Source organism: Embiotoca jacksoni, unplaced genomic scaffold, assembly GCF_022577435.1.
Source record: "Embiotoca jacksoni isolate LCO1_2020_lvr unplaced genomic scaffold, fEmbJac1.0.p SCAF_19, whole genome shotgun sequence".
Lineage (NCBI taxonomy): Eukaryota > Metazoa > Chordata > Actinopteri > Embiotocidae > Embiotoca > Embiotoca jacksoni.
Genome location: NW_027185329.1, coordinates 5,822,165 through 5,837,486, shown reverse-complemented (window position 1 = coordinate 5,837,486; position 15,322 = coordinate 5,822,165). Strand labels below are relative to the sequence as shown.

Here is a 15,322-nt window from a genome sequence, read left to right as displayed (position 1 = left end):
AGAAGGCGAATAAGCGGAAGGACATCTCTTTACTCACGAAATAGAACCGCAGTAATTGAAATATCAATATTGGTGACATCCACCCGTAATGCAGAATAAAAATAGCATTAAATATTTATGGGTTTTATACAGTAGAGGTCCCCACAATAACAATTATCATGGGACGATAAGATGATAGGGAAACACAATAGCAGTTATTCTGTATTTCAGGTTGGACATATTGATAATAGTCCTCGTGTCTTGCAGGTGATAACTGAGACCGTTTACTGCAAATCGTGTTTTTTGCACAGACAGCGCCTTCTGTCAAATGTAAACACAACAGATGAGGCAGTAATCCGTGGCAGTTGAGTGGGAGTTTCTCCCAAACTCTAATGCACATGAGGTTTATTTACAAATCCGAGAGGATTAGACAGGAGAGGAGGAGATGCTTGTCAGTGTTCCTCGGCTTGCGTGCGTGCGTACGTGAGTGTGTTTTTCAGTACGTGTTTTAAAGAGACTGCTTTTATGGTTAAGTTTACACCCTCCTGCTGCTTCCTGTTTTTCTCACATGATTTTAAAGATCAAGTTGCAAAGAAGGGAGGAGCAAAGCATTTCTTTTATTTGTAGGTTTGAAAGAAAGAAAGAAAGAAAGAAAGAAAGAAAGTTAGTTGTAACAAGTTGAGTGCGGTCTTTTCCGGTTACACTGCCCTCTTGCTTACACTAAATGTTGAAAGCGTCTACTGTACTCAGAAATCATGTCAAATACAGAAAAAAACACATTCAATTTCACATGTTTTCAATATGGGACACATGCGATCCCACACATGACACATGTTTACCACATGTTGGAACATATGATAACGTGGGGAAAATATGTGGAAAAATTTTCACATGGAAATCTATATACACATTATACCATGACAAGGTTCCGCACATGTAAAATTCATGTATTTTTTTCCGTAAGGTCCGCTATGATCAAATTAGTAAAAAGTATTGTAGCTTGTCATCTCCCACACAATGTTATCTGATCTTAAGACATAACACATTATCAGTTCAGTATGCACTGTACATATACAGTATCGGCTATGTTGTGAAACAAGTATTTGGATTTCCCACGTCCAATAAAAGCAGGCTTGGGAAAATAGTTTTATTCTTGGAGTTTAACATGTTTCAACAGCATGACATGAAAATATCAGGGTAGTTTACACAACAGCAGTGTGGTGCGTACAATTTAAAACTTTCACACCACACCCAACATTCAACAATACAGACTGAGCATTCCAGCCCTACACAACAGAACCCACAGTGTAAATCAGCCGCTCTCTACAAACTCTATATAGACATGTTCCCACTTTCATAAACAGTATGATAACTCAAATTGCTTTACAGTTTATCAAGTACAACATAAAACACCAACAGTCCTTGAATCCATCATTAATAAAACTTGGGACAAAATCTCAGCAAAGGATGTAGAATATGTCTTCCATATCCCAATCCCCGAGTTAGTGCAAGTTGCTGTTTATAGCCTTTTTAATGAATTAAGGTGATACAAATTAGTTTTACTGTCATGAGGATGCTTTTGTGGTCCAGCATTGACAGAGCTGAAAACAACTCAAATGTATTTGTTTTTGGTTGGTCTATTGAACGTGTTGGTCATTGTGCTCGAGTTATTGTAAAAAGCAAACTTAATTTGATAAATCACTGGCTATTCTGTTATTATTCTGATCCTTAAGAAATCACCTACAAAAGCAAAAGGCAACAAAGCAAAATCTAACAATTTTGACATTTTACATGTTGTTCCACCGTGCTATGATTTATACATTCAATCAATATGAAAACTGACATTTCTGACCAGAATCCTAAAAGTGACCCATCTTGTACAAAAAAAAATTAAATCCAGAAGTATTTTAAAGTTGAACAAACACTGCAAAAACATTACACTTTAACAAAAATATCATGACAATTTGAAGATCAAAACCTTAAGGCAGCCTTGCAGCATATTTAAAGGAGCTCAAAGAGGCCTGCGCACCAAATCCTGCAGCATTCCAGCATAAAAGTAAAGAATCGGAGTCTATACAGTGCACATTGTTTGTGTAACTGATGGATATATTCTAGAAACACTGAGCTGATAAAGCTAAAGGACTAAACAATAGTTTATAAACTTGTTCCTTAAGTAACAGATGACTTGTAGGTGCATATTAGTCAGAACATGTGCTTGCGCAGGTTTATAGTTAGAGAAAAAAATGAAAAATCTAGATAATATATTTAAAACTCTTGAGTCCACATATTGATGGTTTCCAATGCAATATCAGTGTAACCGTAACTGTAAAAGAAATCCTTCATTTGGTATTTACTTTTTTCTGTTTTGGCCCGACTTGGTGTGTAGATTGGAACACTTGAAAATTGAATGTCAAACATATTGTTTTTTTTAAAGTAGATGATGATGACACACATTCTGATTTATGAAAATGATCTGTTTTGACATTGCCTTGCAGGATCTGAACATGTCAATGTGATAATCTGTAATTCATCACAAGCTTTAGTATAAAGCTCATAAAATATTTGCAACCATTAATTTGAAAAGCCAACTCGTGATCGAATCAGTGTCCTCATCCATTTTTCTAAAGCTCACTCCTAATGAGGAAGCTGAAAGCTGACACGAGGCCAGCACGTGAAGACATGGCCCCACTTCCTCCCTCTTCCCTGTGGTCTTTTCATTCAGAGTGTGTCAGTTTGTCTGGGTTTGGCAGGCATCTGCTGGCTGTGTGTGCATCTTGGTGCTGAGGAGGGAGTTGATGTATGGCCAAATCCGGTCTGTCTCTGTACCGGAAAATGAGTGCAGGATTCCTCGGGACCTGAGAGAATAAGTGGGAGAACAAATTAGAAGGAAAAAAGGTTGTAGCTGCAGTTTTTATAGCGTTTAAATGTCACTTTGCTGAAATGTAAAATCAAAGACTGTCCACCATGAAAACAAAATATTTACTGACTTGTATAAGTCTATGACTGGCTTTGCCACATCTTTGTAGTGTCTCAGTCTGGCCATCAGAGCTTCTGGCTTGTCGTCGTCATGCTGAATCAGTGGCTCCCCGGTGACGTCATCCTTACCCTGAGGAAGGCAACGCAAGGTCACAACCATAAAACCATGCAACCATGCAACCGGGGTAAGCTCAACACAACGTGTCACAATCCTTTAGCAAAGGGGATTACATCACAACACAATATTATAAACAAGCAAACAACAATATTGCATGCATCACGGCCAACTGCATTTAGACACATATGTAAAGTCAACATTATACCCATAAATATATGATCATATGAAGCTCACATTAAAAACAAATGAGGCGGAAAAAAAGACAAGCTCACAAAATGCTTTATGTAAGACTGTCATCGTCAACATCATGTTGTATTATGGCAGTATCCTCCTACACATATGTAAAAACGTATTGTTTTTTTCATGAAATTCATTTATGCTTACAATTCGATTAAAGGTCCTTTCCAGACGAGTTTTAAGAATTATACAATCATTTGTGTCTCATTGTATTTTTTCCCCATAAAAAAAAAGTAAATTACCATCAAACCACTGCCAGCTTCAAAACTCACTGTGGGGAAGAAACAGTGGCACAAAAATATTTAAATATCAAACATAATATGTTAAACACAACAATACTGTCACCTAAGAATTCGGAGTACCTGGACTCGGGGAGGGTTGAAGCCCATGTTGTAGACTCTCCCGCTGCCTGGATGGACCCAGCGGTCGCTCAGTCTCTCCCTCAGAGTCTCGTAGGGGATGTTGAGGCTGATGACCAAGTCGAGCTGATACAAACTGTTGAGGGCCTGAGCCTGCGTCAGTGTGCGGGGGAAACCTAGACGCATGTCACAGGGAGGAGGGGGAATGTGAGAGGCATCATCAACTGAGACATTCAGTAATACAACGGTGTCTGACCTTTATTTTTCTATCAGCCGCATTTAAGACTGAAATGCATATGTGCATGATTATGGTTGCTTCACTAAATAGGAGAAAGACGTAACTACAGTACACCCTTTTACTGTTGCGTACACTTTTATTTCCTGTTCAAAAGTTTGCTAATATCAGTGGCTGACAGAAGGTAAACTTGGACTGTTTCCAGTGAAATTAACTGTATCTGTATCTATAACAGGATTATGTTAATGATAATGAATTAACTGAAAAAACAAAGCTTTCAGTCACACAGTCTGGATCAACCAGACAAGACTCTGCAGTCACACTAGCAGCTGTGTGAAGCTGTGAGGTTTAAATGCTACAAACATCAGCAGGCTAATATGCTCATGGAAATGCTGATGTTTAGCAGGTTCACTAAAATCTTAGTCTAGCTTGTTAGCTTGGTATCATTTAATAAATAATAATACAGCTGAGGCTAATGGGAATGTCCTTTTTAAAGATCACTAAAGTAAAAAAAAAAACATAATTGGACAAATTTAAATTTTGACGTGTGTATGGTGCTAGATGAAAAGTCTGATGATCACCAAAGTTATTACACTTCATCCTGATGGAGCTAACTTTCGCTCACTGATCCAAATTTACTCCGTGAATAGATAGAGATTGATTCCAGCTGTTGCATATGAAGTATGCTTTGCACCAAAACTCACCAAGCTGTAACACCATGTTACAATGGCCATTGCAGACTTTGCAGATTCCGGCTTCAATCCCTTAATATTTGCTGGCATTGCTACAACTGTTCATATCACTTCATCTACCTCTACCACCACCGCCATTATAGCTGGAACTATAGTCAGAAACGCTTGACTTCAGTGTGATCACACTTAGCCCCAGAAGGAGCAATAGGCGTGCAGGACCAGGCTAGATGGAAACATAAATATCTGCACTACATTTTGTTGCTCGATAAGAGAGAACTTTGACCTGCTGATGATCACCAAGGTTTCCACAAATGATCCTCTGAGGCCCCCGAAAGACTTTACCAAAGTTAATGGCAATCTGTGCATTAGTTGTCGAGGTATTTCACGAGACAACAAAGATATCAACCTCATGGTGGCACTGGAGGAAAAGTTAGGGCACCAGTCTGGACCAAAAGGGAAACTGAGAAACGTGTTTTTTCCATCCGTAGAGCCATGTTGCTGGAGTGTACTGGAGTCTTCTATTCCACTTTTGTTATGAGAATCACACATTTACATTTACATTGCTGTGATCTTTACAGAATAACTCATGTGTCCTCTTTTCTCCAAGCTACAGGCAGGTCAGAGGTCAGGGTGAACTCCAGAACAACACCAACAAGGGTTGGTACTCAGTGATTTTCTCACATGGTGTGTGTTTACTCACATGACGATCCGACTCGATGTGTAGGTCCTTTGTTTCTGAGGCTATTGTCCTCAGTCTATTGATTCCTTATGTATTAGAGTGGAAACTGACAATCACTCAGCGTGTTCCTTTATTTGGTCAATAAAGTGCTGGTAAATCACCAATGCTGCCAGCACGCAACCCACATATGAGTGACAGTGAGGCACCAATCACAGGCTGCGAAACAAAATTATGTATACGCACGGTATATTTTGGGAGGATGTGTGTGTGTTTGTTAGGGCGGTGGAAATTAACAAGCATCACATGCACGTTGGAAAACAAAACACATTTGAAAAACAACATGCAATACAAAATACTGTTGACACCAACAACACACACTATCAGAGTCAAGAGAAATGTGGTTGAAAAAAATCAGGTGTTTGTGTAACCTTGATTTCCGTCCCCTCTTCTCTTGCTCAATTATTTGTTTACTGATCATGTTCCAAGGTTTAAACCTATTCAATGCTCACTAGTTTGTTTCATCAATGTTTGGTGTTCTCTTAACGATAGTGGCTAATATTTAACTTTGGAAAAGACACGACGATCTGCTGTTTTGTTTTTCTTTTTGTCATCTCTGGCTGTCTTACTGTCCTCGAAAGTACATTAACAGCTTAGTGAGACTGATGTCTTTACTACTTTAGGCGTTTGAATTTGACATCAAACCATGACAATGAGACAAAAGTAGAGACTGTCTTTGGCTTTTTTTAATGATAATTATAGGCAAAAAGCATGTGAAAATGTGTTTTTTAATATATTTATATACGTCAAAAACTATGTTAGCAGTAGTTTGAGATTTCAGTGTTTTTTTTAACACACCTCTGGATTGCATTGTATGTTGCTAATGGCGCAAACCAACCAGTACATGTACTTCTCATGGCAAATGTGAATTATTATGTAATACACACACACAAATTAACAATTAATTGGCATGTAGTATTTGATTAAATTACAGTGGCTTGATAAGGACAAACGGTCACTGAGTGATGCTTGGTACTGAATGTGAATAAATTATAGTTTGTGAAAATGACAATAGACATTAAAACTAGCACGGGGAATTTGTTTGACCTTCCTGATACAAAAGTCCAAAAGCTGTTTTTGTATTTATCTGTAACTACTACTGTAAGATCAGTAACAGTAAAGAGCACACACAGAGCTGCTGGTAGTGAAATCAGTACCTCAGAGTGCTCATTGCTCACCAATATAAGATAATGTAGAATGTGCTTTTCCACTTCCTAAGACTCAAGTACAGGAAACACTGCATGTGGCCCTTTGCATCTGAAAGTGCAGAGGGGTAAAATAAATCAGTTGTGTGACGGCTCTAATATGACCATCAGATTTGGGATTGTGGGGAGGCACCTGAGGTGGCCAATCACATTTAAGGGATGGCAGGCAGTTCCCACCGCTGGCATGAAGGTGCATTATGAAGAATATATTCCCTTACTACAAATAATCAATACACAGGATGGAGGCTGCGATGTGCAAAGCTGTTTTTTTTTAATTGTGCATCAGCAGGATAACTTTTTTTGTTTCTTTGAAGTACTTTTTTAACGTAAACACAATTTTTCTTACCGTCCAGCAGCCAGCTGTGGCCACTCAGCTGCTCCAGTCTGGGCATCATCAGTCTGGTCATCACATGGTCAGGCACCAGCATGCTTCTTTCTACATAGGCCTTAACCTGCAGCCCTGCCTCTGTTACGCAACAGACAGGTAAAGGCAGAAAGTGCAGGTCTGTTGATGCTTCCTGATTCAAAAACAAGACAGTTGCTGTATGCAACCAAACTGTCTGAGTAGATTCTTCACAAACTTAAGCCTGCACCCTTTCCTATCTTATTCATAAAAAATGGAAACTCAGGGACCTGCTGTGGGTAATTTGATAAATATTCATGCCAAGTAACAGGGTTCATTAATCGAACGCACTGGTTTTCATATATTTAATCACAGGCAAAAAAAAAAAGGAGTTACTCAATCCAGCAAGTCACAATTTCACTGAAACCTTCCAGTTAGCCAAGCACACGTGTTTTTACTTAAGCTCTCTGACGTGAACTTAGCTTTATTGTCAGTATACATGAGCTTGGCAAATGAAGGGAATTATATTGACTCCAGTTGGGCAACTATAATGAGGAAGTTTAGAGAGAGACACAACCAAATGTTTAGGATGTTTGTTCTTACAATAATAAAACCCCTAAAAAAAATTCCCCTCGGGGATTAATAAAGTAACTACCTAACCTAACCTAACCTAACCTAACCTAACCTAGAATGAGGCTTTAACTTGAGTAGAACATTGTTAGACAGTTCTGCAAGTGAACTCAAGTAGACAGAAATCACATAAACCAAAATTGCATTGTAATCATCCAAATGTCTGGTGTTGTTCTGATAGAAGGCTCCAGATTTACTCTCAAATGACCTGAACTGTGGACTAGTAAAAGTACTTGTGTTGTATCTTTAGATGCTTCTTCTTCAGCGTTCTTCAGCAATGATTGCATTTTTATGACAAGTATAATGATTTTAAAAGTTGGAAAACACTGATCGTGAAATTCACTCATGCATCACAGAAAATTACGCGTTTCATCCACTTTTCTTCTGCGGGCTGGTTCCTCCTGTTGACACCCTAGTATTGACATTTGGGCTACTAAATGGAGTTGTAACCTACCTGTGTTTGCCGCTATGCCCTCTCGCAGATAGTGGCCACTGGACAGATATTGGAGGCCAAAGCTTTGCGCAATCCTCTTGGATATCGTGCCTTTCCCTGATCCTGGTGGACCCATAATAGCAGCTCGAAATAACTTGGCCATGTCTTCCTCAAAAACAGGCTGCTACACTGTAGAAAGTCTGGGATGCTGAAATGCCACTTTTTTTTCCTTTGTGCGCGAGAGATCGAATCACCTCCTCATTCAACTCCTTTAATTAGCTGCTCGCGTGAGCATTCAAAGAGTTATGCAGCCCAGACTGCTTAAAAAGTAGCTCTGCCAATCTAAATTTCAGCGTATCACTGGAGTCTGCGTCTTTACGCAGAACACATCTCTGCGCACATTGGGACTGTCCTGCTCTTTGACTCGGATCGAGTCAAAACGCCTTCCTTTTTTCTTCCTGCTCTCTTAAGGATACGTTACACTCGTCTACGTCTTTAAGAACAGAGACTTTTCTCTGCGAATGAATGAGGGAGTCTCCACAACGCCCTATTTTTCTGCGCACATCATCCAGAAAAAATGCGGATGAGTAAACTTCGCGGGGTAAAGTGGTAACTGTAGTTTTTCTAGGCTATACAGCCAACGTAGGGCTGTAGTTCGTTACTTTAAGTCACAGAGGGGAAACTTTAATAATCTGAATTGTATTTTACAAGAGCATGAATGTCATCGAAGCACCCTTGATCAATCGATCAATTATCGAACTGTCTGTTTGACTGTGTCAAGGAGAGACAAGCAGAAGACGTTTTCGAGATTTGATCAACTCGGGTCCAGATTGTTGTTTTTTTTGTTTTCTTTTATACTTGCAAGCAGTAACACTAACACTAAAATTAAATTGGATCAAAGTATAAATAAAACAAACAAAAAAATGGCAACATATTTGAAATTTAATGTAGTATGCCGACATACCTTTCAGGTTAAGACAGCAAGATAACATTTGTCTTATTCCTATTTGTTTGGGATGTCTCATAAAGTGCATACATCTGCAGCTGCAAAGATTTCCGTGGAATATCAGATCATTTCAATTCAAAGAGCCAGCTCTGCAGTAAAAACAAAGGAAGACTCTTAAATCTTGCATGTCACCCCTCTAAGTATGGGCTATTCTTGGATTCCACCACTTGTTGATAGCATTTCCATCAGATCAGAGCATTTATTTATGCTAATGCGTATATATTTGGGGTTGTTGTTTCTTATGGCTTTGCACTGCTGGCAGGAGGCGCAGAAAAGCACATGAGTCGCTGTCATTCCGCGCAACATTTGCGGACGGGAGGAATCTAGTGAGTACTTGTTGCGAGCCATTCGGCGGCGGCAGCGTCCCGGAGCTGTCAAATATTGCGCACAGCCTTCAGCCTTCAGTCAGTGGAGTAATCCATCAGACAAACAACTCGGAAGATTAACCTTTTTTTTAGCTTTGCGTAACTAGTTTTCGTCTCCGTACCCGGAAGCCTGTTTTTAAAATCATGATCATTTTGTCACATGGCTTTGGAGAATTCAATAACAACAAAAAATGGCGACAATCACGTTGCTCTGTGTGGTCTTGCTGCGTCATTAAAAATATTCATGTAAACACGGGGAATCAGACGGGAAAATTGCAGGTAAGTAAGCTCAATATTTGTTAGATATTTAATGCAGATTGAATGCAATTAAGAATATATAATTATATTTCAATCCTAGAGCATGCTGTTTGTTTTTTTTTCTCAGAAAAGGGGTGTGTATGCAATGCTGGGCGTTAACGTTTGGCTGCACAGTATTCAATGCGAACGTTGCACTTATATTTTACCTTTAGTCGCTTTTAAAGAGCATATTCAGCCTATTTAAAGAACATGTGCATTGTATCGTGCAATGACATCTAGTGTTGTTTATATTTTCCTAACTTTTAGCCTATTTTTTTGTAGAACAACAATCTGTGGCATCGCTTATTTCAGTTCTCTTTGTAGCCCGATTTCCTTTTTATTAGTGCATAATTGTCGGAGGCAGTGGTCTGTATCGCTGCCTGCTGCCTTCACTGTTAGTGGGGAATAAGCCATTCCTATTTATTTACATTGAGGGTTTACGCAATATGGACGCGCTTTCATCACAGCGACTTTTTTCACAGTCAGTGGTGACAACAAACGCAGCATTGAGTCCTGACAATGTGCCTGTCCTCTGCTCTGTTGAGTTATTGCACATGTTGCTTTGCTGTCTACGTCTGACACGGACATTTTTGGCCTGTACAGCGGGGCTAATGGAGTTGTTTACATGAAGTGCGGAGGGCGGACTGACGAGGAGGAGGAGCCGCTACGTCGGCCAGCGACGCTCCCGGACTGCTGGAAAAGGCTCCTCGGGCCGAGGGGGAGGCGGGGAAGGGAGGGGAGGGGAGGGCGGGGCGGGGCGGGGCGGGGGTGGGCCTGCAAGGAGAATCATAACAAGTCTGACATCACTCGGCCTTGTGGTTGGTATGAATAATATAGGCTAGTTGCTGCTCTCGACCATGTCCCAGCAGGAAAGAGGTGAGGGGGAAAAAAAAAAAAAATCTTTGTGCCTGCATTTGTTTTGTTTTATGAGATGAAATATTAAGGAGCCTTCTGTGCACCAGCAAAAACAGAAACAAAGATGACAAACGGGACATTTTTATTTGGAAAAAAGTCAAAGTTTCACACCCACTGAGTTCAAATAGCATGTGCAGGCTTGTTATTATCAACTGTCCCCACTTTAGACACAGGTACAAGTTCCATAAATATAATTTTGTATATCATTATAACATTGTTTAAGAGCAATTATCAAATTTAAATTTAATCTGTGTTTTTTTAAACCATCAGACAAGTTGTGCTCACTGTTATTATGCAACGCCCATTATTGTGTAATAAAAAAGGGTGCATAGGGCACATGTAATGTTAATGAATGCTGTTATGTATCAACAATATCCAGATTGACATTGTCATCACATAATAGACAACAGTCAGCCTTTGGAGTGTAGAATCAATAATTGCACCACTCTGCTGATGGAAATTGCAAAAAGCTCTTGTTTGGCACTTGAAAATGATTCATATTATAAACCGCTGAAATGCTGGAGATACTTGTTTTGCACAAGATACCACCAAAGAAGCTGGAAAAAATGCTAAAGGAAGACATGATTTTTGCACCCGCTGACCGACAGAATGGTGGATGACGAATGGAGTGAAGCCATCGACTGCTAGATTTGACAGGCTGCCCTGGTTCAGTTATCACGGTGCTGATGCTGTCCCCATCGAAGGTACAGTACTGTGATAACTGAAGGATGGCTGCCAACTTGACACTATTGCAGTGCACATTCAGAGGAGGAGGCAGAAAGCCAAAGAGCAGGTGGGCAACTGTGCGTATGTAAAGAAAATGTTGTTGTGGTGGTATGTAAATAAATAAAGGTTTAGCAGGATATCCAAAAGTCTTTGTGTTTTTATTTACAAAAATGATTTCCCATTGTTGAACCTAACAGTAGATTATGGCATTAGTGTGTATGTAAGTGCATTAAACTACACTTACAGAAAAAACAAGTTTCCCGTGTTTTCCACATGGGACACGTGATCACATGTATAACATGTGGACAAGTTCTCACATGGGAATCTGCACAGGCTTCAAACTACCATGAAAATGCTCCAAAATCACATTTCAAACACATTGCAAAATATGTGTCTTTTTAGTAAGGGTAAAAACCTGTAAATTTGGGTTATCTTTTAAAAATGTGTAAAATGTATTCCTGCTTTGGATCTTTAGCGATTGTAGTCATAGATCAGCCAGCTGTTGAGTGACAGAAACAAAACAATAACAGGAAAGTGACATTGATGCCATTTGATCTCTGTTTTAAGATTGAATTGACTATTCTTTAAAAGGTCTAAGTGAAAGTTACTTTATTTTCTCCCTAAGAAGATGGAGCTGCAGCAATATGAGTAATAACTTATTAAAAGCACAGTATAAGCTAAGTAACTTTATGCTGTTACCAATTTGTGTATTTTATTTTGTTTTGTTAATGTTTTACCTTGTTTTTGTTACATTGTGTTCTACAGTATATGTTCTTTCCTGTTTGTCACGACTGACATATAACCAGCTCTGTTTGCCCTCATGGTGTCTTCAGGGACAATAAAGGTCATGAATAATAAAATACAATCTAAGCCAGGTATGTACAACTTAGTGTTTCTTTATCACAGTCAAACCTGATGGCACTGTTGTAGATGTACTTTGCATTGCTAGATTGGTTGTAACTACTTAAAAATAACCATGGAAGAAGCTGGTGTGTTTGGCTGCTGTCTGGAAGCACTGGCCAAAACTAGTCCTCAATGGTTGCTCCACATTGTTGTCAACAGGGGGAGCTGTAAATCAATTATTGGTGTGATTTTTGAAAGAGATCCCTTTGTCGTATTGTGTAATCAGTTTCTGAAAACTTGTGTTTAAGTTTTTAAAGACCGTTAAGTTGGGTAGAAAAAAAGCAGTGTCAATTTGTTATAATACATATTGAATATAGCAAAAAGGCAATAGATAATAGGTGATAACACAAAAGATAAGCTATTCTTCCTTAAACTATGTAAACATGACCCAAGACACCTTTCTGTTGTTCACACTAATGACAGCTTTCTATTTGCAAAGTCATTATTGTTTTGGGGCACTGTCGGGTAATTCTCTGAAAGATCAATATATCACAGATCAAAACACATCTGGAGTTTAACTTGTGTTGTTAATACTCTGAAGTGAATCATGTTTTCAGAAGACTAATTTGAATAATACTGTCTGAGTCATGTCTGATAAGCCTCGGGTCACTCCGCACCTGTCCTTAGCATGTTTCACTCAGAGGGTACATGCTGCTGCTGCTGTGGAAATCCCCTTAAGAGTAATGATACATGCTTTGTTTTCGTCTCACTCTAACCTCAGTCTACTAATCTCGCCTTGATACACATGTTTTTCTCACTCAGAGTCATGTGATATCTAGATACCTTGTGGTAAAGCGTGTTTTTTGATAATAGAAAGTCAAGTGGGGTTTACATCCCTTAGTTATTTTCTAAATGAGAAAATCCATTCAAGTCTTCTAACTTTCATAATAGTAGCCTGTGTTGTAATACATCTTGTTCTCCTTTTTTTTTTGCTGGCATTTGAAACTCCACTTGCCACTGATGGCCATGATCATGGGGAATTTTCTTTGTATTTAAAGCCGTAAGTGATTGTTGGGATGTGCCATGGGAAGTCCCTCCTGTTGAATGAACTACCACCCACTTTATGATCTCTGGGAAACCTTCATGTCCTCTTTCTTTCGATGCAGGAAGACAATATTTTTTTCCTTTAGCCAACACAGGTCCGTGTCTACTCCCCACACACTGCTGGAACAATAGACCAAGTTACTCACGGTTGATAATGGCTGCAGTGATGTCCTTTGCTGCACAGTTCCCACCCTTTGGCCGATATGAGAGGGAAGGTAGAGAAAAAGAAAATATTTAACCCATGTTTCACTTTCTTCTTTTTACTTCATAAACATACAATACACTGTATAATATAGTTTTATACATAAGTGTATATTATTGTATTTATCAACTGTTATAACTCCTCAGGTGGGCATACATTTGTAATTCCATAAAATAGGAATCTATAAGAGAAGTTTTAATGGCTTACAAACACTATTAACACTCATTTAAAATGGCCTTATTACCGTATACAACTTTAAGATATTTTATTATTCATTTATAGTTGTAAATGCAGAATAAGGTAACTACAAATTGTGTTTACTCGAATATCTCTTATATTTAATAGCTGACCTTAACCTTACTAATTATCGGTTTCCTTTTTATGTTCACAGAGCCACTTATTATAGCCCTTTATAATTTGCAAAATATGTGAATATCTGCTCACAATATCTCTTTGTTTCATCTTTTTTTTCTGCCATCAGCAGGGAAACTCCATTACCTATTTTGTGATGACATCACCCATAGTTTGATTTGCTGATACCTGGCTTTAAAAAGAGAACTATTTACATATTTTTACACAGTTCCTTGACTCATTGGTACAACCTTAAGTTTCTTTCTGTTTAATCATCATAAAGATTTCATGAAGAGTTAGAACAAGCTGATACTGCCATTCAATGAGGAGTCTAATGATTTTAAAAACCTTAAAACTACTTAAGTAAAAAACAGAAGGGGAAAATAGTTTGTTAAAGGCTTAAATACACATTGAGGAATTATTTGGAACAAGAACAAACCACAACCAAATTAACAGTTATGCAAATTTACCATAGATGGGGCCCTTGCATTGGCAATTAAACAGGAACTCCATGTTGTCAGGTTCTGGAAACACAATCTTAAAGATGATTCGGATTGTTCAAACAAAGACCTTGAGGGAACTACCAACATTTTAACCCCCTATATGATATATGATACATGTTAACCCCCCAAGTGTCCAGGAAGTGTGTACAGGTGTGAAATCCACAACAATGAAAGTCCTTGTTTGTTCCTCCTGTGCCCAAATGAGGATACTGTATTTGCGTCTTCCTAGACCTGAGGGAGAATCAAACATTTTAATTTTAATAAAGTCTTTTATGGAAAAACACATCAGATATTCAAGCAGAACAATTTTCCATCTCTAAAAACATGTCAGACTAGATATTTTCCCCCCCCTTAATCACCAACATATTTCTTACTGGTGTTGAGCTTTTGATCTTCTTTCTTATTTATTTCCCTTTTTTTCTCAAAGCTCTGATAATTTCTTAACCAGGTTGGATCAAAAGGTGTGACTCAGCGGTCATCACTGACTCTGAAAGCAGCAGTTAACAAAAAAGAAAGAAAAGCTCTTTTTTTATTATTTTTTATTTTTTTATTTTTTTACATTTTATGTAACTTTTTAAAACCACCTCCTGAGTCCCTTCTAACTGAATATATTTCTTTCCCATTAAAAAAAGTTCATCTTTCAATTAATTTTTTAAAATTTGATTGGAAAATTACAGTAAAATGACATATTTCAACATTTAATTACCGTGAATTTATCACAGTACTCAACTGTTATATATGAAGTTTACAGGAAAATACTGGCAGCAGTTAATATTTTCCTAATTTTCACAATGTTACTTTTGTGATTTTTATTTTAAGTAATGACTGTAAAATGTATTACATAAATTGAGGTAGAATATAAAGTGTACTGTTGCAGACAACAGTCAGCCATAACAGTAAAACCGTGCACAGGTGAAGCATTAGTAGGCTATATTACAATAGCCCGTTACAAATTATAATGTCCAATTCAGTTATTCAGTCTGATTGAGAGGTGTTGGTTTCTTCAAATGGTCATTTCTTAGACTGTAATTTGTGGTGCTACTGAACTGTACTGGTTCATGCTGAGG

At 38.4% G+C, this 15,322-nt stretch overlaps 1 protein-coding gene across 1 annotated transcript; it reads right to left on the bottom strand.

Annotated features, from left to right (window-relative positions):
• Positions 1-1,112: 1,112 nt before the first annotated feature.
• On the bottom strand, positions 1,113-8,494 carry ak4 (adenylate kinase 4). Its single transcript, XM_069153173.1, has 5 exons — positions 7,965-8,494; positions 6,884-7,003; positions 3,673-3,845; positions 2,967-3,085; positions 1,113-2,834 (listed from the first exon to the last, which is right to left on the bottom strand). The coding sequence occupies exons 1-5, from the start codon at positions 8,104-8,106 to the stop codon at positions 2,708-2,710; spliced, it is 681 nt and encodes a 226-aa protein (XP_069009274.1). The 5' UTR covers positions 8,107-8,494; the 3' UTR covers positions 1,113-2,707.
• Positions 8,495-15,322: the final 6,828 nt, after the last annotated feature.